This window comes from Gorilla gorilla, chromosome 16 (genome assembly GCF_029281585.2).
Source record: "Gorilla gorilla gorilla isolate KB3781 chromosome 16, NHGRI_mGorGor1-v2.1_pri, whole genome shotgun sequence".
Classification (NCBI taxonomy): Eukaryota; Metazoa; Chordata; class Mammalia; order Primates; family Hominidae; genus Gorilla; species Gorilla gorilla.
In genome coordinates, this window is record NC_073240.2 from 41,796,460 (window position 1) to 41,821,779 (window position 25,320).

General features: G+C 42.4%; 1 protein-coding gene across 1 annotated transcript in view; it reads right to left on the reverse strand.

The window, feature by feature from the left end:
- The window catches only part of INO80 (INO80 complex ATPase subunit), a 136,940-nt gene that overhangs the window by 106,924 nt on the left and 4,696 nt on the right, over nucleotides 1-25,320 (reverse strand). The window contains exons 2-6 of the mRNA XM_031002339.3: nucleotides 10,093-10,278; nucleotides 9,684-9,853; nucleotides 9,526-9,593; nucleotides 5,952-6,107; nucleotides 1,513-1,633 (exon numbers count right to left, since the gene is read on the reverse strand). Coding sequence (XP_030858199.2) covers nucleotides 1,513-1,633; nucleotides 5,952-6,107; nucleotides 9,526-9,593; nucleotides 9,684-9,853; nucleotides 10,093-10,235 — 658 coding nt within the window. The 5' untranslated portion in view covers nucleotides 10,236-10,278. The remainder of the gene's footprint in view (nucleotides 1-1,512; nucleotides 1,634-5,951; nucleotides 6,108-9,525; nucleotides 9,594-9,683; nucleotides 9,854-10,092; nucleotides 10,279-25,320) is intronic.

Below are 25,320 nucleotides of genomic sequence, written 5' to 3' on the forward strand. Positions count from 1 at the left end.
CTGAGGTATCACAGACTCAAGTAATAGTCAAAGGAAGGAAACTTATTTCTACTTGGTGGCAATATAAGGTGGCTATACATCTATGCAGTGTGGGGAAAATAAGAAAAAAGTATACCTATAAGGTGGATAAAGAAAAATAAAAGAGAAGAAAAAGACATATTGATATGTCACTAAGACTTGCAAGACAAAAATACATGAAACAAAACCCTAATTCAGGTTGGAGAAAGTGTGTGGAGGGTGAGAAAACACTAATAAAGATAATACAGAAAGAAGGGGAGGCTAAAAGGAGCCTTTTTGAGTACAATTCATACCTTTAAGCCAGGTGCGATGGCTCACGCCAGTAATCCCAGCACTTTGAGAGGCCAAGGCAGGCGGATCACCTGAGGTCAGGAGTTCAAGACCAGCCTGGCCAACATGGTGAAACCCCATCTCTACTAAAAATACAAAAATTAGCCAGGTATAGTGGCATGCACCTGTAATCCCAACTACTCGGGAGGCTGAGGCATGAGAATTGCTTGAACTCAGGAGGTAGAGGTTGCAGTGAGCTGAGATCACACCACTGCACTCCAGCCTGGGTGACAGAGCGAGACTCCATCTCAAAAAAAAGAAAAAAGAAATTAATACTTTCAGGGGAATAAAATTTGCCTCACAAAGATAGTTTAAAACTTTCTCTTTCAGTTTCCTTCCTGATATCCAGCTGCTGAGAGCTCAGTAAGAGAGGAAAGGACATTTCCTGGCAAACATGCAAACAAACACTACAGAAGATCATCAGGAGGTGATCTATTTTAAATCACCTCAGACAGCAACAATGATAACTTATTCCAAACACCTCAGGTTACTTTTCTTACTTCTCTGTGCATAACCAACTTCCTATCCCAAAACATTTGCAATATTTGCAGAGTGTGTATAAGAAAAATGGAATAAACTAATTTTGCCTAAACCTTTAGCTAGGAATCTGTCTTTCCAATTCTAGAACTAAAGACTATAAGCCAAATATGAATTAAGGTTAATAATATAGTCTACCCTTCCTATCTGTGGGTTCCACATCATAGATTCAACCAACTGAGGATCAAAAATATTCAGGAAAAAAAAAAAGGAATGGTTGCAGCAGCTGTACTGAATATGTACAAACATTTTTTGCTCATTATTCTCTAAACAATATAGGATAACAAGTATTTACATAGCATTTACATCATATTAGGTATTATAAGTAATCCAGAGATGACTTAAAGTATACGAGAGGATGTGCACAGCTCAGATGCAAATACTATACCATTTTATATAATGAATTTGAGCATCTCTGGATTTTGGTACCTGCCAGGGGTCCAGAATCCAATCACCCATGGATACCAAAGGGAAAACTGTACTTGCTACTAATTAGAAAGGAGAGTTTTTCAGATAAAGCAAATTTCTACCATATGGACTATATATAAAGTCCAAATGCACCAGTAGGCCACATGCAATTCTGAAACTAAGAATGAATATACGTGGAAGGCAGTTCAACATGCTCACCTTTAAGTTTCTTTTCCTCCTTAAATTTCTTTTTCTTGGGTCCAAGTAGGTGCCGTTGTTGCTCATAGAAAGGGTCATATGTGGAGAGCAGGCCTGCACTGTAGTACTGATATTGCTGCAACTGAAGCAGGCAAAGACCATGATGGGCCTGTTTTCTATAGTACAGCTTTCAAATTACCTTTACTACAGAAAACTAAGCCAGAGGAAATCATAGCTCCTAAATACAGTATTCTTCCCACAAAGAGATCAGTAACATCTAGTATATCAAAGAGAATCACTTACTTAACTTCAAACAAAATGAGTTCAACTCCTATACACGTAACAGGTCACTGAAAATAATTTAAGAAAGCAAAACTCTTCATGCTTCTGAATTTCTACATACTTACTTAAACCTGACATATACTAAGACATGAAATTAATTCCTTGCAGAAATGTCTCCCCTTGGAAATTCACCAAGAAATAAACCATATTTCTATTACCAACAGTTCCTCAGATTTACTAAGGCTCCTCATGCTTGCTTTTCTTTTTTTTTTTTTGAGACAGTCTTGCTCTGTCGCCAGGCTGGAGTGCAGCGGCATGATCTGGGCTCACTGCAACCTCCGCCCCTTGGTTCAAGCGATTCTCGTGTCTCAGCCTCCCAAGTAGCTGGGATTACAAGCACACGCCACCACACCCAGCTGATTTTTGTATTTTCAGCAGACACGGGGTTTCACCACGTTGGCCAGGATGGTCTTGATCTCCTGACCTCGTGGTCAGCCCATCTCAGTGTCAGCCCACCTCAGCCTCCCAAAGTGCTGGGATTAACAAGTGTGAGCCACTTCAACTGGCCCTTCATGCTTGCTTTTCTATTAGTCATATGTCTGCTTCAAATAGTCACCAGTCATCCCAATTCTTGAATCTTTCAAGTCTTTCCTCTCTTCATCTTCCACTAAGACAGTCTGCTATTATTATAAATAGTGCCTACATTGCCAGAATTCTAACATATGAATAACGTAACTCTTTCCATCCTGGAAGTGGTAAGTAAATGCTTTCAAATATTTCACTTACTCCCCAAATCTCATATTAATTTTGTCTCACATATTACTAATGCATAAATATAAATTAAAATTAGGTAGCCCACTATTAAATCTCTTTCCTGGATTATAGCCAAACAAATTGTCTGAGGACTGAAATAAGACTGAAAGATTAACATGGGGAACTATTACAATGTCCTCTGATAAAAATCAAAATTAAATTAGCATGCACTGAGCTGTACACTTAAAGTCTGATAACTTTCCTATATGTATGTTTTATCTGAATTTAAAAAACAAGCGCCAGGCATGGTGGCTCAGCTGGGCGCCATGGCTCATGCCTGTAATACCAGCACTTTGGAAGGCTAAGGTGGGCAAATTATTTGAGGTCAGGAAGTCAAGACCAGCCTGGCCAACATGATGAAACCACATCTCTACTAAAAATAAAAAAAATTAGCCAGGCATGGTGGCGGGCTTCTGTAGTCCCAGCTACTTGGGAGACTAAGACAGGAGAACTGCCTGAACCCAGGAGGCAGAGGTTGCAGTGAGCCAAGATCATGCCACTGCATTTCAGTCTGGGTGACAGAGCCTCCATCTCAAAAAATAAAACAAAAATAAATTAAAAATAAACATAAAAAACAAGCAAATACTTGGAGCGCCAAGTACCTTAGTGCTGGAGTTTAAGAAGGAACTTTTTACATCAAAAGGGTCAGATACTCCGTTTACCACTTCTACAGGTTTATAAGGTTCAGAATATTATTCCAATCTCTCTGAACTAACTTTGGACCTTAACTAATTGCTAGAAAATTCTTAGGTCTTCAAATATACTATTGCTCATTATGTACAATGTTCCACACTTGTAGAAATAGTCAGAAGGCGGCTGGGCGGGGTGCCTCACCCCTATAATCCCAGCACTTTGGGAGGCCGAGGCGGGTGGATCACCTCAGTCTGAGACCAGCCTGACGAACATTGAAAAACCGTATCTCTACTAAAAATACAAAAATAGCCAGGCGTGGTGGCGCATGCCTGTAATCCCAGCTACTCGGGAGACTGAGGCGGGAGTATTGCTTGAACTCAGAAGGCGGAGGTGGCAGTGAGCCAAGATCACGCCACTGCACTCGAGCCTGGGCAACAAGAGTGAAACTCAATCTCAAAAAAAAAAAAAAAAAGAAAGACAGAGACAGAAGGCTTTGGTAACGGCATTCAAATAGTTGTCACTCAAAACTATCATCATTTTAATGTTAGTGTATGAAGAGCTTTCTAAGAGAGAAACACTACACCCAAAGAGCAACTGCATGAATAAGCAACACTAGAATGTAAGCATTCTGGCAATTCCTCAAAAGGCTAAGCAACGTGTTTCCATATGACCCAGCAATTTCTCTGTTAAGTATATAATGAAGAGAAATGAAAACACACCAACACAAAACCTGTACACAAATCTTCACACCATCATTATTCAAAATAGCCAAAAAGTAGAAATATGCTAATCATAGTTCATGAACTGGACAATGCATATATAAAATAAGGTATAAATACAACGAATATTTGCAATAAAAAGAAATGAAATGCTGATACATGCTACAACATTAATCAATCTTGAAAATATGACATTAAGTGAGAGAAGCTGGACACAGCCACATGTTGCATGACTCCATTTGTATGAAATGTCTAGAATGGGCACATTTATAGAAACAGAGCAGATTGGGCTGGGGATGGTGGCTCACGCCTGTAATCCCAGCACTTTGGTAGGCTAAGGAGGGAGGATCACCTGAGGTCAGGAGTTCGAGACCAACCTGGCCAACATGGTGAAAACCCGTCTTTACTAAAAACGCAAAAAAAAAGCCGGCTGTGGTGGCACATGCCTGTAATCCCAGCTACTCAGCAGGCTGAGCAGGAGAATCGCTTGACCCTGGGAAGCAGAGGCTGCAGTAAGCCAAGATCGCGCCACTGCACTCCAGCCTGGGCAACAGAGCGAGACTCTGTCCAAAAAAAAGAAAAAAGGAACAGAGTGGATTGGTGGTTGTCTGGACTGAGGGAAAGAAAGAATGAGGGGCAACAGCTAAGAGGCATGCAGTTTCTTTATGAGGTGATGCAAATGTTCTGGAATTAGGCAGTAATGATAGTAACACAACTATGAATATATTAAAAAAACACTGAATTGCACACTATATAAGGCTGAAGTTTTGTTATGTGAATTACATCTCAATAAAGCTGCTCCACTGCTACCTAAAGTTAAAATGATGTATCTCTTTTTTTGAAGAACATATCTTTTAGTCTAGTACATCCGAAGTATTAGTAGTTTAATTTCATTGATTCCAGAGAATTTTAGAAATTCTTTTTTTTTTTTTTTTTTTTGAGATGAAGTCTTGCTCTGTCACCCAGGCAGGGGTGCAGTGGCGCAATCTTGGCTCACTGCAACCTCCACCTCCCGGGTTCAAGCGATTCTCCTGCCTCAGCCTCCTGAGTACCTGGGATTACAGGCATGCACCACCACGCCCAGCTAATTTTGTATTTTTAGTAGAGACACAGTTTCCTTATGTTGGTCAGGCTGGTCTCGAACTCCTGACCTCAGGTGATTCACCCGCCTGGGCCTCCCAAAGTGCTGGGATTACAGGCATGAGTCACTGCGCCCGGCCAACATTTTGTATTTTTAGTAGAGATGGAGTTTCACCAAGTTGGCTGGGCTGGGCTCGAACTCCTGACCTCAAGTGATCTGCCCACTTCAGCCTCCCAAAGTGCTGGGATTACAGGCGTGAGCCACCGCACCCAGTCAGGAATTTTCTTTTTTTTTAAGTTCCAGGGTACATGTGCAAGATGTGCAGGTTTGCTACACGGGTAAACATGTGCCATGTGGTTTGCTGCACCTATCAACCCATCACCTAAGTATTAAGCCCAGCAAGCATTAGCTATTTTTCCTGATGCTCTCCCTCCTCCTGCACCCACCTGCCCAGGCCCCAGTGTGTCTTGTTCCCCTCCCTGTGTCCATGTGTTCTCATTGTTCAGCTCCCACTTACACTCACTGCTGAGGATAATGATTTCCAGCTCCAGAAAATGATGTATCTCTCTCTTTTTTTTTGAGACAGAGTCTCGCTCTGTCGCCAGGCTGGAGTGCAGTGGCTTGATCTCAGCTCACTGCAAACTCCGCCTCTGGGTTCAAGCAATTCTCCTGCCTCAGCCTCCTGAGTAGCTGGGACTACAGGCGCACGCCACCACACCCAGCTAAATTTTGTATTTTTAGTAGACAGGGGGTTTCACCATGTTGGCCGGGATGGTTTCAATTTCTTGACCTCATGATCCGCCCGCCTCGTCCTCCCAAAGTGCTGGGATTATAGGTGTGAGCCACCACGCCCAGCCAAAATGATGTATCTTTAATGACTATAAAGCAGAGGGTGAATATTCAGTTTGAAGTGTTTCTCCTGAAACTCTTACCTCCTTGTCTTTACTATACTTATTTTGGTGAAGTTTCTTATATTTGTGTAGTCGAAGCATGTTGTGAAGTTCTTCTCTGCTGAGATTGAGTTCTTCTTCATCATCGTCTTCACTCTGAGAATCAGCCTCGCTGGATTCATCACTTAGCAGCATGCTCTGAAAAGGGTGAAAATAGAAATCTATCTTTTGCTGTGAAGCAATCCCATTTATAATCCAAGCATTTTTTCCTAGATCCAAAACAATGACAAAAACAGCAGGAAGATAGTCACTCCAGTTCCCCTTATGATATGCTTTATAAATTCAACTGAAAAACATTAAGAATACTAATTAAACTTAGGGAATACAAACTAAAATGCAATAAAACATGGGACATGTTATCAGCAACAAGGCTAAAAATTCCTCTGAATACTTACAAAAGTATAAACAATACATAAATATCATATACATACAAACTATACATACATGCCAAACAGGAAGGCAAAAAAACCAACTACCTATAGGGTATAAAAAAATATAGAAAGCAAGCTGTAACGGCCCAAAAGGAGAAATATCCCAAATATCCATTTATTGATAAATGGATAAATAAAATGTGGAATATCCAGATAATGAGATGTAATTCAGCCATGAAAAGGAATAACACATTAGTAGGGGCTACAATATGAAGAATCTTGAAAATATTATGCTAAATTAAAGAAGTCAATCATAAAAGGTCACGTTATCATAGGATTCAATTTATACGAAATGTCTAGGCTGGGAGTGGTGGCTCACACCTGTAATCCCAACACTTTGGCAGGCCCAGGCATGAGGACTGCTTGAGGCCGGGAGTTCAAGACTAGCTTGGGCAACCTAATAAGATCTCTTCTCTACAAAAAAAGGCATGTGCCTATAGTCCCAGCTACTTGGGAGACAGAGGAGGAAGGATTGCTTGACCCCAGGAGTTCGAGGGTGCAGTGAGCTATGGCTGCACCACTGCACTCCAACCTAGGAAACAGAGCAAGAGCCTGTCTCCTAAAAAGAAAACAAAAACAAAAATTCCAGAAGAGGCACATCAATACAGACAAAAAGCAGATTAGTCGCTGCCAAAGGACAGAGGAAATAGAAAATGGAGAGTGACTACCGGCCGGGCTCAGTGGCTCATGTCTGTAATCCCAGCACTTCGGGAGGCCAAGGCGGGGGGATCACAAGGTCAGGAGTCTGAGAACAGCCTGGCTAACATGGTGAAACCCTGTCTCTACTAAAAATACAAAAATTAGCCAGGCGTGGTGGCAAGCGCCTGTAGTTTCAGCTACTCAGGAGGCTGAGACAGGAGAATCGCTTGAACCCAGGAGGGAGAGGTTGCAGTGAGCTGAGATCACGCCACTGCACTACAGCCTGGGCGACAGAGCAAGACTCCGTCTCAAAAAAAAGAAAAAAGAAAACGGAGAGTGACTGCTAATGGGTACGGGGTTCATTTCAGAATGTTAAAAATTTTCTGAGATTACATTGTAATCATGGGTATAGAACTTTGTAAATACACGAAAAACTACTAAATTTTAACCTGTAAAAGGGTGAATTTGGCCAGGCACGGTGGCTCACACCTGTAATCCCAGCACTTTGAGAGGCTGAGGCAGGCAGATTGCTTGAGCTCAGGAGTTCGACACCAGCCTGGGCAACATGGCGAAACCCCCAAAAATTAGTTGAACGTGGTGATGCGGGCCTGTAGTCCTACTTCACCGGGGTGAGGCTGGAGGATCACTAGAACCCGGGAGGTCGAAGCTGCACTAAGCTGAGATTGTGCCACCGCACTCCAGCCAGGGTGAAAAAGTGAGACCCTGTCTCAAAAATAAATAAATAAAAATAAAATAAAATGAAAAGGTGAATTTTATGACAATGAATTATAACTCAATTTTTCAAAATATGACGGCTAAGCATAACAATTTCTGCATTTCCAACAGCCTAAAGTGCAACTGATATTGACCAAATCGGACCTTTTACACATGAGCCTTTTGAAGGACCTAGTGATAATAACAAAGGGTTTTAATTGCTTTTGAGTACTTCATAGGAAAAGTATAAAAGAAAAATAATTAGTTTCAATAAAAGAAATACTATCCTTAATTCAGTTTGGCCACTGACAGTAATCTTGTAAGAGTGTAAATGAGATTAACAACCTCTCTGCTTGTAAACACTGCAACGGCTTATGCCTACAATGACAGTAAAACACAAACTCCTTAACATAGACAAAGCCTGTGTGATCACAGTCTTGTAACTTCATCTTCCACCATCCTCCTCATTCACTGTGCTCTAGCCATATTAGACTTCTTTTTCCACCAAACATACTAAGTTGTTTCTTTTCTCAGGACTTTTGCAGTTGTTCCTTCTGACCGAAATGCCATTACCCTAGATATAAGATGGTTCTCTGTGATCATTCAGAATCAGTTGAAATGTTACGTCTTTAAAGAAGCCATGTTTATTTACTTGTTTACAGGCTTACTAACTGCCTGCCTCCTTTAGAATGTAAGCACCACTGGGCAGGAAACTTGCCCAACCATAATCGTACCTGGCACATGCACATGGATGCACTAAATCAACATCTGTTAAATGAATAAACTACTCAGGAACTTATGGAAGTTATGGAATTAATATAAATTATGGAACTTATGGAATTAATATTCCTGATTATGTGACCCAATGAGTGCAAGGACTTCATCTGATAAATTTTTGTACTTCCTGTTTCCCCTCAGTACGTTATAACAGGTTGAGCATCCCTATTCCAAAAACCCAAAATACTCCAAAATCTCAAAGGTTTTGAGCACCAATAAGATGCCACAAGTGGAAAATTCCACACCTGACCTCACGTGACAGGTCACAATCAAAACACAGGTATACAAAACAGAGTTTATTCACCATCCCCAAGGGAAAAATATAATTACCTTCAGGCTATGTGTATAAGGTGTACATAAAAGATAAATGAATTTGGTGTTTATTAACTTGGGTCCCATCTCCAAGATATCTCATTTTGTATTGCAAATATTCAAAAAAAAAAAAATCTGAGGCTGGGTGCGGTGGCTCACGCCTATAATCCCAGCACTTTGGGAGGCTGAGGCAGGCGGATCACCTGAGGTCAGGAGTTCGTGACCAACCTAGCTAACATGGTGAAACCCCATTTCTACTAAAAATACAAAAAAATTAGCTGGGCGTGGTGGCGCATGCCTGTAATCCCAGCTACTCAGGAGGCTGAGGCAGGAGAATTGCTTGAGCCTAGGAGGCGGAGGTTGCAGTGAGCTGAGATCATGCCACTGCACTCCACCTTGGGCAACAAGAGCGAAACGTCGTCTCAAAAACAAAATCTGAAACACGTCTGGTCTCAAGCATTTCAGATTAGCGATACTCAACCTGTACTCAATTCATGTTTGCTAAATGACTTCACTGAATCCTCCAGATTTTCTCAATAATCTCTTCAAAAAAACCACATCCAGTATAAAAGAATCATATTTGAAAAACTCTGTCAATCTGCCAAAATGAGTTGATAACTTTCCCATCTATTAGTAACTTTAGTAGACTATCTGCATTGTAAACACCCTGCTTTATCTCTTACCTTTAGCCACTTTCTGCTTTTCTTCAGCTTAGAGAAATTATATAAATTCCCCTTATCACATTTTGATTCTGTATAAAGAAACACAAAGAATAAAAAAATTAAAGGATGACTGCCCCAAGATAACGATAGTCCAAAGGGGGATGTCACACCACACTGACCTGACTGTAGAACTCCATTCAGAGAATATGTGTTTAACATTCCAGAACTGCCTGCTCCAGAAGTTTCACCAAGCAATGAATTTGGAGGTTCTTCCTTAACTTGTATTAAGGGATCCCCAGACTGGGGCAATAACGGATTACTGTCATCCAGTCCATCTTCACTGTCATCACTATAAATTGAAGAATGAGTCCACAATTACAGCTGACCCAATAAAATATAATTTAAAGTTAGAACTGGACACTTTACAGAAGAAACTGTTCCTCTGAAATAAATTGACTTTTTTATTTGAAAGAGGCAAAAGAAAATATCAAACATAAAAATCATAAGATACTTTAATCCTATAAAATCTGTAAGGATGATGGAAATCAGGAATTTGGTAAAACATATTGCAAAGATACAATAACATACCTAGAAATATTCCTATTGAAGATAGCTGACGTTTGTCGCAGAAAATGGTCCAACCGGAGGGCCCTCTCCAAGTACTGAAGATAGAGGGGCTTTGCCAGCTCTGTGCAGCCTCCATCATCCCTGGCACCCAACTCCGAGGCCATAGAACAAATCTGTCTTCATGCACAAGGACCTCCGACTGCACGGCTGCAGAACAGAGATAAGAAGTGAAAGATGAAATTACTATCCATTCTCCCTTTCTCTTGCCTGCTTGTTCCCAATGTGAAGAGAAATCAGACCTTCTAGAACACAAGACACTGAAAAGACAGGAGTCTGCAGAAAGATCATGATAAAGCTCTTGTTAGACACTGCCTCCTAAAGCAAAGGCAGAAGTTAAAAGGATATAAAGAATATAAAAACACAGCAACACAGTTACATTTCACAATGAAAATTCATACTATACTTTTTCAAAACAGTATCTTAAAATGTATACCCACCTCCTTTACCCCTTTCAATAAAAAATTACCCCAAACTATGAATAAACAACTATCCAAATCTACACCCCAAGCTCACTGTTGTGCACCTCAGAAAGGAAAGTACTAGAGGAGCACTCGTTCTCAGCATCACCTTCAAAATAGGTGCTGCCCTCTTCATTTTGAATTCATATTCATACATATATGTAAGGTATCTTATTTATAAGGGAATAGATGTATTGGCAGAGTATTTTACTATCCTTTGTAAAAATGCCATAATGAGTAAAATTTAAATTTAGAAAATTGGAGCTAGAAGAGTAAAAGTGAGGGTGAGAAACACAGGTATAGCCTAAGCATTCTCTTTGCTACCTTACATTGTTAAAGACATTAGGGTCAGAACATCTTCACTAGAGACACAATCACACTATCAGTATAACAACGCTTCTCCCACCACTTTCTTGTTTGTTTTTGTTTTTTGAGACGGAGTCTCACTCTGTCACCCAGGCTGGAGTTCAAGCAATTCTCCTGCCTCAGCCTCCTGAGTAGCTGGGATTACAGGCGCCCACCACCATGCCCAGCTGATTTCTGTATTTTTAGTGGAGACGGGGTTTCACCATGTTGGTCAGGCTGGTCTTGAACTCCTGACCTCAAGCAATCCACCCGCCTTGGCCTCCCAAAGTGCTGGGATTACAGGCTTGAGCCACCGTGCCCAGCCTTCTCCCACCACTTTCAAACAGTAACATCTGCCTTATACCTGGTTATCTCTAAATACTTAAAGGGTTACAGGAAGACTAAATAATGACATAATTTAGACTAATAAGCCCACCAAATGACGTAAATACTCAATAAACCATAAATTATTGTTACGATTTTTTTCAGAGGGAGTTTCGCTCTTGCAGTAGGGTGATCTCAGCTCACTGCAACCTCTGCCTCACAGGTTCAAGTGATTCTCCTGCCTCAGGCTCCCAAGTAGCTGGGATTACAGGCGTCCGCCACCACGCCTAGCTAATTTGTTGTATTTTTAGTAGAGATGGGGTTTCACCATGTTGGTCAGGCTGGTCTGGAACTCCTGACCTCAGGTGATCCACCAGTCCCAACCTCCCAAAGTGCTACGATTACAGGCGTGAGCCACTGTACCCAGCCTAAAATACAAAAATACTAAAAATACAAAAATTAGCTGGGCATGGTGGCAGGTGTCTGTAATCCCACCTACTCAGGAGACTGAGGCAGGAGAATCACTTGAACCTGGGAGGCAGAAGTTGCAGTGAGCCGAGACTGTGCCACTGCACTCCAGGCTGGACAACGAGAGCAAAACCCCATCTCAAAAAACAACAACAACAACAACTAAATGATAAGTTTTTTTGTTTATTTGTGGGGTTTTTTTTGTATTTTTAGTAGAGACAGGGTTTCACCGTGTTGGCCAGAATGGTCTTGATCTCCTGACCTTGTGATCCGCCTGTCTCAGCCTCCCAAAGTGCAGGGATTACAGGCATGAGCCACCACGCCCGGCCAACTAAGTGATAAGCTTTAAAGGCAATCATACATCTTTGAGTTGTCTTCTCTTTTTTTTACAGTTTTCTAACATAACTTTCCTATCTAAAACAGTGTAACTTCTAGAAAAACCAGGAGAAAATCTTCATGACTGACCATAAAAAATTCTAGATATGCAATCAAAAGCACAAAAGATCAAAAATTAGACCATGCGAATTAAAAATGTTTACACTTTAAAATATATCATTAAGAAAATGAAGACAAACTAGGCACAGTGGCTCATGCCTGTAATCCCAGCACTCTGGGAGACTGAAGTGGGAGGATCACTTGAGCCCAGGAAAACAAGATCAACCTGGGCAACACAGTGAGATCTCATCTCTTCAAAAGAATTTAAAATTAGCTGGGCATGGTGGCACAGGCCTCTGGACAAACTATTCAGGAGGCTGAAGTGGGAGAATCACTTACAGCCCAGGAGGTTGAGGCTACAGTGAGCCATGATCTTGCAACTGTACTCCAGCCTGGGTGACAAAAAAAAGAAAAAGAAAATGAAGACAAGCCACAGACTAGAAGATACTTGCAAATCATCTATCTGATAAAGGTCTTGTATCCACATAAACAACTTTTTTTTTACACAGTTGTTTGTCAGTGTGTACACATAAAACCTACAACTCTATAAGATAAATAACCCAATTTAAAAATGGGCAAAAGATTTTGAACAGACATTTTACCAACAAAGATGTATGACTAGCTAATAGACACACGAAAAAATGCTAAATATCAATAAATTAAAATTAAAGCAACATACTACTTCATACCCACTAGAATAATAAAAAAGATAGGCTAGACACAGTGGCTCTCACCTATAATCTCAACATTTAGGAGGCTGAAGTGGATGGATCCCTTGAGCCCAGGAGTTTGAGACCAGCCTGGGCAACATAGCAGGACCGTGTCCCTACAAAAAATTAAAAAATTAGCCAAGTATGGTGATGCGTGCCTGTAGTGCCAGCTACTCAAGAGGCTGAGGCGAGAGGATTGCTTAAGCCCAGGAAGTCAAGGCTGCAGTGAGCTATCATTGTGCCACTGTGCTCCAGCCTGGAGTAAGACCCTGTCTCAAAAAAAAAAAAAACCACACACACACACACGCACACATACAACAAGAGAGTGAGAGAGAGGGAAAGAAAAAGGGAAAAAAAAGAAAAATGTTCCAAACTCCAATTGTGGCGATAGTTCCACAATTCTGTAAATCTACCAAAAATATATTCAAAATATACTGAACTGTATATTTTATTTAAATTATGTGAATTTCATAGTTTGTAAATTGTCGGTCTTGGTAATATAAAGAAAAAAGAATGCTAAAAAATACTTTTGGCCAGGAGCAGTGGCTGAAGCTTGTAATCCCAGCACTTTGGGAGGTGAGGCAGGAGGAGAGCTTGACCCCAAGAGTTCAAGACCAGCCTGAGTAACATGGCGAGACCTTGTCTCTACAAAAAAATTTTAAAATTAGCTGAGTGTAGTGGCATGCACCTGTAAACCCAGCTACTTGGGAGGCTGAGGAGGAAGGATGGTTTGAGCCCAGGAGGTTGAGACCTCAGTAAGTCATGAACGCACCACTGTACTCCAGCCTGCATAACAGAGTGAGACTATCCAAAAAAAAAAACTTTAAATTTCACCTTTTCAAAGTGAGACCTAACGTGTACCCACCCACTCCACAAGATTTCAAAGAAATTGGTTTTTAAAATACAACAAAACTCCCTTAAGAGAACAGCAAATAATTCATCTTGATACATGTATAAATGTAAAAGTACTCTGCTTGGCTCCATCCCAAGCTTTTATTACAGAACAATTAATCCATGCTCTAGTTATTTTACCTGATAACGAAAATGACACTAATTAAGAAGGTATGACTACCAAGTAATACAGAGTGATTCGAAATGAATGGAATATTTTCTTTTCTTTTTTTTTTTAAGACAAAGTCTTGTAGCCCAGGCTGGAATGCTGTGGCCCAATCTCGGCTCACTGCAAGCTCTGCCTCCCGGGTTCACGCCATTCTCCTGCCTCAGCCTCCCGAGTAGCTGGGACTACAGGCGCCCGCCACCACGCCAAGCTAACTTTTTGTATTTTTAGTAGAGACGGGGTTTCACCGTGTTAGCCAGGATGGTCTCGATCTCCTGACCTCGTGATTCGCCCGCCTCGGCCTCCCAAAGTGCTGGGATTACAGGTGTGAGCCACTGCGCCCGGCCAATGAATGGAATATTTTCAAAACTTATTCCTCAGTACCTATGTGAGTATGAAATCAAAAACAATTTGTTGAAGAAAGATCACAGTTAACTTCTAGTCTTACAATGCTCAATATATGCTCCCTTTTGACACCCAGTATACATCAGTCCTGTCAACTGATTCATCCCAGAAATCATCTTTGCAGCATATCACCACTGATGGCTGAAATGACAGCTGCAATGCATTCCCTTATGTCCACAATACCACCAAAAAAAGGTGCTGTAAGCACAAAATTCTCCACAAGAAGTCTTATGATGACATCTGGAGAACCAAGTTATATTTTTTAAGTGTTCAATTTTTTTCTTTATGGTGGCAAAATATACACAACATAAAACTTACCATTTTAACCATTTTTAAGTGTACACTTCAGTGGCATTATATACATTCACATTGTTGTACAACCATTACTACCATTCACAATTTTTTCTTTTTTTTTTTTTTTTGAGACAGAGGCTCCCTCTGTCGCCCAGGCTGGAGCACAATGGGGTGATCTCCGCTCACTACAATCTCCGCCTCCTGGGTTCAAGTGATTCTCTCACCTCCAGCCTCCCAAGTAGCTGGGACTACAGGCACACCCCACCATGCACAGCTAATTTTTGTATTTTTAGTAGAGATGGAGTTTTACCATGTTGGCCAGGCTGGTCTCAAACGCCTGGCATCAAGTGATCCACCCACCTCAGCCTCCCAAAGTAGTGGGATTATAGGCATGAGCCACCCACCGGGTTGACAATCATTTCTTAATCACCTTTTAAGATTGCTGGCCTCTCAATTCAGCCTAGTCTTGATTAGCATGTTAAAAGTTGCTGCTGCAATAACCACTTTCATCTCCTCATTTGTCTCTTATTCCCTACAAGGAAACTGCATGGCCATCAACCTGACCCATCTGTTATCGTCCAACTTCAGCAAAACACTTGATAATTCTCAATAACCCTTTTACCCACCTTCTACCAATTGTTTCTCATTCTCTACCAAGATTACTTCAAATCTTTTTTCCCTCCTCCTCAAAATTCTGAAGTCATTCCCCACTCATCTTGGAAGAGCCTGAAGAGCAAATCATTCCATCCTCTTTTATTTCACCTTAGCTCAATAGCTTCCTCTTACTTGCTGTGATATTTGAGTCACCAACACAAATAGACTTTATTTGTAACTCTTTTTTTTTTTTTTTTTGAGACAGAGTCTTGCTCTGTCACCCAGGCTGGAGTGCAGTGGCGAGATCTCTGCTCACTGCAAGCTCCGCCTCCCAGGTTCACGCCATTCTCCTGCCTCAGCCTCCCAAGTAGCTGGGACTGCAGGCGCCCGCCACAACGCCTGGCTAAGTTTTTTTGTATTTTAGTAGAGACAGGGTTTCACTGTGTTAGCCAGGATGGTCTCGATCTCCTGACCTCGTGATCCACCCAACTTGGCCTCCCAAAGTGCTGGGATTACAGGCGTGAGCCACCGTTCCCGGCCTATTTGTAACTCTTAGTCAAGGTGATTCTCCATACTAGTACAAAAGATATGACTATTTCTTGCCGGGCATGGTGGCTCATGCCTGTAATCCCAGCACTTTGGGAGGCTGAGACAAGCAGATCACAAGGTCAGGAATTCAAGACCAACCTGGCTAACACAGTGAAATCCCGCCTTTACTAAAAATACAAAAAAGTAGCTGGGCTTGGTGGCACGCACCTGTAGTCCCAGCTACTCAGGAGGCTGAGGCAGGAGAATCGCTTGAACCTGGGAGGTGGAGGTTGCAGTGAGCCAAGATTGTGCCACTGAACTCCAGCCTGGGCAACAAAGCAAGACTCCATCTCAAAAAAAGAAGATATGACTATGTCTTATGTCACTTATTATGGGTTCATGCCCATGCATTTGCATTTTAAAATACACACTGTGTAAGTTACTTTATTTATGTTTCCCCAATATATTACAATTAGGCATCATACTGCTTTTTTAAATTATATATTACCTATAGATTTCATTTCAGGATTTTAAAAAGGGCATATTAGGCCAGGCGCAGTGGCTCACGCCTGTAATCCTAGCACTTTGGGAGGCCGAGGCGGGCAATCACCTGAGATCAGGAGTTCGAGACCAGCCTGACCAATATGGTGAAACCCCATCTTTACTAAAAATACAAAAATTAGCCAGGTGTGGTGGCGGGTTTGCCTGTAGTCCCAGCAACTTGGGAGCCTGAGGCAGGAGAATCGCTTGAACCTGGGAGGCGGAGGTTACAGTGAGCCAACATCGTGCACACTGCACTACAGCCTGGGCAACAGAGCAAGACTGTCTCAAAGGAAAAAAAAAAAAGGGTGTATTATAAAATATTTGTAATAAAAAAGGAGAGTTGGGTCTGATACAGTTGAGAACCATGCTCTCTGATAACCACTGTTTATCAGAATGAATGAAGTTGATATTGCTGAGTGACTCTTGCTTTTGGATACTCTATTTAATAATCTTTGAAAACTTGGACTATTCCTTAACTCCTTGACTGAAACTTTATTCTAAATGTGGAGTACACCAAAGTTCTGTCATCTATTCCTACGCCTTAGAAAATCTCATCTTCTACCAGGAATTCAATTAACACTGCTGTATGACTGACCCTCTGGCTCTCAACTTGCACAGCATACAATCCACATTTCTAGATGCTTCTAGAAAGGCTTTCTAGATGCTTTCTAGCCCCTACAAACCCAAATTTCTCATATGCCTCCACAGCAGCTAGTTCATCTGTCTTTCCTATTTATATAACAATTATTCAGACTCAAAATCTATGAATCATTTTTTACACCCCCTTCTACTTCTCTCCTGGCATGCAGTGAGTCCCAATGTGTAGTTAATTCTTCTTTGGGAATAATGTCTGGAATATGTCAGTTTCTTCCTATTATCAGTGTTTTCATTTAGCTTCTTTGCCTCACACCTAGACTACTGCTTCCTAATTGACTTTCCCATCTCCAGGTTCTTCTCACTCTAATTCATCTATGCAGATACTTCCAGATCAGTATTCCCAAATCATCATTCTTGTTTTATATTTTTTTGAGACAGAGTCTCGCTTTGTCACCCAGGGTGGAGTCCAGTGGCGCGATCTCAGCTCACCGCGACCTCCGCCTCCCTGGCTCAAGCAATTTTCCTGCCTCAGCCTCCCAGGTAGCTGGGATTAGAGGCGCCCGCCACCACGCCCGGCTAATTTTTCCTATTTTCAGTAGAGATGGGATTTTATCATGTTGGCCAGGCTAGTCTCAAACTCCTGAACTCAAGTGATCCACCTGCCTCGGCCTCCCAAAGCGCTGGGATTACAGGTGTGGGCCACTGTGCCCAGCCCAAATTCATCATTCTGATTATGCCATTAGTTCCTCAATAGTTTTCCAAAACTCAATAAAATCTAAATTCTTCAGCCTGAAATTTAAAGACCTTTATCATCTGGTTTTGAGTTACTTTTTACAATTTAATCTTTTACTACTTCCCCACATTCCAGGCAAATTAAGAGTTCCTTTAAAATGTCTCTTAACTTCCTATCAGACCTGTCTCACTTCGCGCAAAGAGGCTCTTTAAAATTCATCTGACTGCCAGGCGCAGTGGCTCACGCCTGTAATCCCAGCACCTTGGGAGGCCAAGCAAGGCTGATCACCTGAGGTCAGGAGTTCGAGACCAGCCGTCTGACCAACATGGAGAAACCCCGTCTCTACTAAAAATACAACAAAATTAGTCAGGTGTGGTGGCGCATGCCTGTAATCCCAGCTACTTGGGAGGCTGAGGCAGCATCATCACTTGAACCCAGGAGGCAGAGGTTGCGGTCACTGCACTCCAGCCTGGGCAATGAGAGCAAAACCCCAAAAAAAAAAAAAGTAATAAAATAAAATAAAATTCATCTGACCACAGGCTCATACTGTATTGCTAAGGATGAAAGAACTATTCAATATGTTTTTGGAACAATTCTTCATTGAATAGCCTGTTCCACACCCTGAACTCTGGCTCATTATCCTGAATCCGAACTCTGATCCTATTTCAGCTGCCCTGCCAACAGCTTCATGTTAATGGTAAATGTATGCTTCAGAATCATACTCACATATATCAGACTTCCTGAGCTGTGTTCATGAGTAATCCTGGGCTGATTGCTTTGTACTCTCTAGTTACTGCCAGGCCCTTATTTCTTTTCTTTTCTTTTTTTTAAAGGGGAGTCTTGCTCTTTCTCCCAGGCTGGAGTGCAGTGGTCCAATCTTGGCTCACTGCAACCTCCGCCTCCCAGATTCAAGGGATTCTCCTGCCTCAGTCTTCCGAGTAGCTGGGATTACAAGCATGAGCCACCACGCCTGGCTAATGTTTTTTGTATTTTAGTAGAGACAAGGTTTCACCATGTTGGCCAGGCTGGTCTCAAACTCCTGACCTCAAGTGGTTTGTCTGCCTCAGCCTCCCAAAGTGCTGGAATTACAGGTGTGAGCCACCACACCCGACCAACTTCTTATCAGTATTTATATTGTACAGAATTATGTATTCTGTACAAAATTCACTTTTATATTTAATTTTACTATACTAAAAGTCAGTTTTCATTATGGGAGTGGATACACTTAACCAGTGTGGGTAGTAACAGACTTAGAACTGTGCTCCTCAAAGAAGACTGAAAATCAAAGTTCAGGTAATTCATCCCAAAGACAAACCATCTGCAAATAAGCGTGAGTTGAACTGTACACCAACTGGATCCTGCTTTTCAAACTGTAGATATTTAAGTCAGTCATATCTGTGACATTTATATAAAGAGCAAATGTAATTACTTTCACTCTATTAACTATGTGGTCTAACAATCAACAAGGAGATACGTTTACATCAAACCAGGTGGTTGATAAACACTTCTTTAAATGTTAAACACTATCCTTTATGCAAAAAGCTTGGGGGTTGGGGGGGCACCTCCATTATAAAGAATTTCAAGTGGGGATCCAAATGTCTCTATTTTCTCAAATACTTAGTAAGGAGGCTACATACTCACCCATTCTACTGAGATTTATGTGCCAAATGTTTCATATGTGTTTGCATTTTCATTTAAACCTTATATGATGCAGATACTGTTACAACCACCATTTTACATACAAAGAAACTGAGCTTAACTAACTCGCCCAAGATCATACAAACAGAAGTGCGCCAAGATTGGAATCCAAGAAGTGTGACTTCAAAGCCCCACAAGATTAAGTACTCCAAGCGTGAAGTACTTCCAGCAAATCAGAGGCTCCTACGACATAAAACTATGCCACTGGAGTACTTCAAGGAAAATTTTAATTCATTCAATCATTTGTTTATATCAATATAAAACTTTATTTTATACTATGGGTCATAATCCAATTCTGCTTTAATTTTGCTACTCAAATTGTTCCAGCTTTGGCCACTGGAAACTTTCAATTGGTTCCTTTGCTCCTTCGACATAACCCCATTAATGTGAAATGTTGCTGTTTTTAGAGCACTTCCTTATTTTTTGGCACAAGATACTTAAGGTTCATCTTATATATATTTCCTGCCCCAATCACAGAATCAACCATTTCTCCAAGGAGCACTGGTTTCTTTTATTGGAGAATAATATTAGAAACTAAGATCCGGGGCCAGGTGTGTTGGCTCACACCTGTAATCCCAACACTTTGGGAGGCTGAGGCAGGAGGACTGCTTGAGCCCAGGAGTTCAACACCAGCCTGGGTAACATAGGGAGATCCACCTCTCTATAAAAATAGAAAACTTTGGCCAATCGCAGTGACTCACGCCTGTAATGCCAGCACTTTGGGAAGCTAATCACTTGAGCTCTGGAGTTTGAGACCAGCCTGGGCAACATAGCGAAATCCTGTCTGCATGAAAAATACAAAAATTAGCCACACGTGGTGGCAAGCACCTATAGTCCCAGCTACCTGGGAGGCTGGGGTGCGAGGATGGCTTAAGCCCGAGAGACAGAGGTTGCTGCGGGCTGAGATCATGCCACCACACTCCAGCCTGGGTGACACGGCCAGACCCTGTCTCAAAAAAAAAAAAAAAGAAAGAAAGAAAAAAATTAGATTAGCTGTGCATAGTGGCATACAGTTAAACTCTGTAAACTCATATAGTGAGCATACAGTAAACTCATATAGTGGCATACCTGTAGTCCCAGCCCCAGCTATTTGGGAGGCTGAGGTGGAAGGATAGCTTGAGTCCAGAAGGTCATGGCTGCAGTGAGCATGCCATTGCACTCCAGCCTGGGTGACAGGGCAAGACCCCTGTCTCAACAAAAAAAAAGAAACCAAGATCTGGGCACTAGGTGCACTCCTAGGTGTTGTTTCTTTCAACTCTCAGCTGACAAAGAATGGAAATATATTTGTGTATATTAACTCAAGTATGTACATATATCTATAAATATTTCTACATATAAACATGGAACTATTTTGTACTGGTATCTCCAACCTGAATCCATTACCACAAAGATTATTCTAGCATCCTGCCTTGCTTATCTGTAAATTCCACTCCAACAGTGAAAAGCCTGCCTCCTGCCATCCATTTACTTAATTGTTCAATTGTAGTTACCTATGTAATCAGTACTGATTCCTTTAAACCAGTATCAGAATTGTTAACCTCTACCCCTTTGGCATGTAACTTTATCAATTAAAGTATAACGCTTACGTACAGTCCCTTTTGTCTTACAGATTCCACTCATTTCCAAAGTTACTTAAATCAGCACCTTCCTCCCATTTAGCAAGGTTGTTTCACACATTTGTGATACAGTTAGTTTCTCCTGTCAAGATTTGCATGCCTGAAAGGCCTTGACCTCTAAAAAACATTTTTTTAATTTGCATACATTAAAGTTTACTCTTAGGCCCAGAACAGCAGATCACACCCAGCACTTCAGGAGACCAAGGCAGGCGATCACTTGAGGCCAGGAGTTAAAGACCAGGAGTTCGAGACCAGCCTGGCCAACAAGGTGAAACCCCATCTCTACTAAAAATACAAAAATTAGCCAGGCATTGTGGCACACACCTGTAATCCCGGCTACTTCGGAGGCTGAGGCAGGAGAATTGCTTGCACCCAGGAGATGAAGGTTGCAGTGAGCCATGATGGTGCCACTGCACTCCAGCCCAGGTGACAGAACAAGACTCTGTCGTTAAAAAATAACTAACTAGGCCAGGTGTGGTGGCTCATGCCTATAATCCCAGCACTTTGGGAGGCCAAGGAGGGTGGATCATTTGAGGTCAGGAGTTCGAGGCCAGCCTGGCCAACATGGTGAAACCCTGTCTCTACTAAAAATATAAAAATTAGCTGGGTGTCCTGGTGGGCACCTGTAATCCCAGCTACTCAGGAGGCTAAGACAGGAGAATTGCTTGAGCCTGGGAAACAGAGGTGGCAGTGAGCTGAGATCATGCCACTGCACTTCAGCCTGGGCAACAGAGCGAGACTATGTCTCAATAAATAAATAAATAAATAGGCCGGGCATGGTGGCTCATGCCTGTAATGCCAGCACTTTGGGAGGCCAAGGAGGGTGGATCACGAGGTCAGAAGTTTGAGACCAGCCTGACCAACACAGTGAAACCCCATCTCTACTAAAAATACAAAAATTAGCCGGGCATGGTGGTGCATGCCTGTAATCCCAGCTACTAGGGAGACTGAGGCAGGAGAATCGCTTGAACTCGGGAGGCAGAGGTTGTGGTGGGCCGAGATCGCGCCACTGCACTCCAGCCTTGGCAACAGAGCAATACTATGTCTCAAAAAATAAACAAACTTTACTCTTCGTGTGTAAAGTTCTATGGGTTTTGACATGTCATGTGTCCACCATTACAGTATCAAACAGAATACTTTTATCAAGCAGTAACTTTAACTGAATTAAATGATAACAACTTTCAGTGGAAACAGCATGGTAAGAAAGAAAGAAGATGAAGTCAAGAGCTGTGAGCTGAATCCATTGAAAAGCCACAAATAGGCTGAGCGCGGTGGCTCACGCCTGTAATCCCAGCACTTTGGGAGGCTGAGGCGGGTGGATCACAAGGTCAGGAGATAGAGACCATTCTGGCTAACATAGTGAAACCCTGTCTCTACTAAAAAATACAAAAAATTAGCCGGGCATGGTGGTGGGCGCCTGTAGTCCCAGCTACTTGGGAGGCTGAGGCAGGAGAATGGCGTGAACTCGGGAGGCGGAGCTTGCAGTGAGCCGAGATCTCGCCACTGCATTCCAGCCTGGGGGACACAGCGAGACTCTGTCTCAAAAAAAAAAAAAAAGAAAAAAAAGAAAAGCCACAAATAGACTAGGACAGGCAGCTACCCACTCTGGGTCTCACTAGTTCCACTGTAAAATGGGGGTTCAATTCGACTAATCATATATAGCATTTATTAAACATTATGTATCAGGAATGGTACTAAGTACGTCACATGGATTGCCTCATTTATATCTAACAACACTATAAAGTAGACACTGATAGAGCAGGATGTCCACCCTCAGAACCGGAACCTTTGTACAAAACAGATAATTAAATAAGGGTGATGTTGAAAAACAAGAATATGTGTGCTCAGAAGCATGCCCAGTGCCACACCATGGAAAAGGGAGGCCAGCAAAAGACTGGGCCAAATCTCCACGGTCTCTTTGGAATGAAGACAGGTCAGGCTGTTGGATTCACTTACACAGATGCCAATAAGAAAAAAAGCATTGCCTGGGGAGAGGATACACTGATACAGTATTTGGAGAATCCCAAGAAGTCTATTCCTGGAACAAATATGATCTTTGCCAGCATTAATAAGGTAGAAAGGGCAGATTTGATAGCTTACCTCAAAAAAGCTACTAATGGCTGGGCACAGTGGCTCATACCTGTAATCCCAGCACTTTGGGAGGCTGAGGCAGGCGGATCACTTGAGGTCAAGAGCTCGAGACCAGCCTGGCCAACATGGTGAAACCCCATCTCTACTAAAAATACAAAAATTAGCCAGGCATGGTGGCGGGCACCTGTAATTCCAGCTACTGGGGAGGCTGAGGCAGAACTGCCTGAACCCGGGAGGCGGAGGTTGCACTGAGCTGAGATTGCCCCACTGCACTACAGCCTGGGCAACAGAGTAAGGCACTTCAAAAAAAAGTACTAATGAGTAATTGACCACTGCCGTATTTATCACAAAATAGAAACGTCTGGCCAGGCACCGTGGCTCATGGCTGTAACCCCAGCACTTTGGGAGGTTGGGAGGCTGGGGCGGGTGGATCACCTGAGGTCAGGAGTTCAAGATCAGCCTGGCTAACATGGTGAAACCCTGTCTTACTAAAAATATAAAAGTTATGCCAGGTGCGGTGGCTCACACCTGTAATCCCAGCACTTTGGGAGGCCGAGGCAGATGGATCACCTGAGGTCAGGAGTTTGAGACCAGCCTGGTCAACATGGTGAAACCCCATCTCCACTAAAAATATGAAAATTAGCCAGGCATGGTGGCACGCACCTGTAGTCCTAGCTACTCAGGAGGATGAGGCAGGAGAATCAATTGAACCTGGGAGGTGGAGGTTGCAGTGAACCGAGATAGTACCACTGCACTCCAGCCTGGACGACAGAGCGAGACTCCATCTCAAAAAAAAAAAAAAAAAAAAAAAAAAAACTGTCCAGGCATGGTGGTGGGTGGCTGTAATCCCAGCTGCTGGGGAGGCTGAGGCAGGAGAATTGCTTGAGCCTGGGAGGCAGAGGTTGCAGTGAGCTGAGATTGTGCTACTGCACACCAACCTGGGCAACAAGCAAAACTCCGTCTCAAAAAAAAAAAAAAGAAAACTGGCTGTGGTTAAATGAATATATTTGGCTTTCTGGATTTTATTTTTATTTTGAGATGGAGTTCCCCTCTGTCGCCAGGCTGGAGTGCAGTGGCATGATCTCGGCTCACTGCAACCTCCACCTCCAGGGTTCAAGCGATTCTACTGCCTCAGCCTCCCAAGTAGCTGGTACTACAGGCGCGTGCCAGCACACTCGCCCAATTTTTGTGTTTTCAGTAGAGACGGGGTTTCACCATGTTGGTCAGGATGGTCTTGATCTCTTGACCTCATGATCCACCCGCCTCAGCCTCCCAAAGTGCTGGGATTACAGATTTAAGAAGCCACAGCACCCGGCCTCTTTTATTTTTTAGACAGGGTCTCGCTTGTCACCCAGGCTGGAGTGCAGTGGCAGGATCACAGCACACTATAGCCTTGACCTGCTGAGCTCAGGTGATCCTCCCATTTCGGCCTCCAGAGTAGCTGGGACTACAGGCATGCACCACAACGCCCGGCTAATTTTTTGTAGAGATGGGGTTTTGGCATATTGCCCAGGCTGGTCTCAAACTCCTAGACTCAAGTGATTTGCCTGCCTTGGTCTCCCCAAGTGCTGAGATTACAGGTGTGAGCTACCATGAAGGTCTTGGTTTTTTTTTTATTTTAATAGTAATTCCAATTAAGTAAATGATATCAGTTTTCCCCTTCTAAAAACATGATTGAACTTCATTAGTAATGTTCAACTTTTCATCAAGATGGTGAATGCCATCTTAAAATCTACTGGAGATTGATTTTACATTTAGATTTATATAACTGGTTATGTGAGCATATTTAAATACTGGCAAAATTCCTTCATTATCTCAGAACCAAGCACAATTCACCTGTGTTTTGTGTTTATTTGCCTCTTAAAGGCAAGGGCTGAAGATAAGGCAGCAATGTCTACATTTTTGGCCTTAACTATGCCAAGCTAATTAGAATTCCTTGTAACTAAAATGGTTCCTTTTACTTACTGAAAAGCACTTTAGGGTGTGGCTTATGTGTAATATCAAATAAAGAATAGTTAACGCTTAAAAAATAAAATAGGCCAGCCGTGGTGGTTCACGCCTATAATCCTAGCACTTTGTGAGGTAGAGGCAGGCAAATCACCTGAGGTCAGGAGTTCCAGATCAGCCTGGTCAACATGGTGAAACCCCATCTCTACTAAAGATACAAAAATTAGCTGGGTGTGGTGGCACGTGCCTGTAGTCCCGGTTTCTCAGGAGGCTGAGGCAGGAGAATTGCTTGAACCCGGGAGGTGGAGGTTGCAGTGAGCCAAGATGGCGCCACTGCACTCCAGCC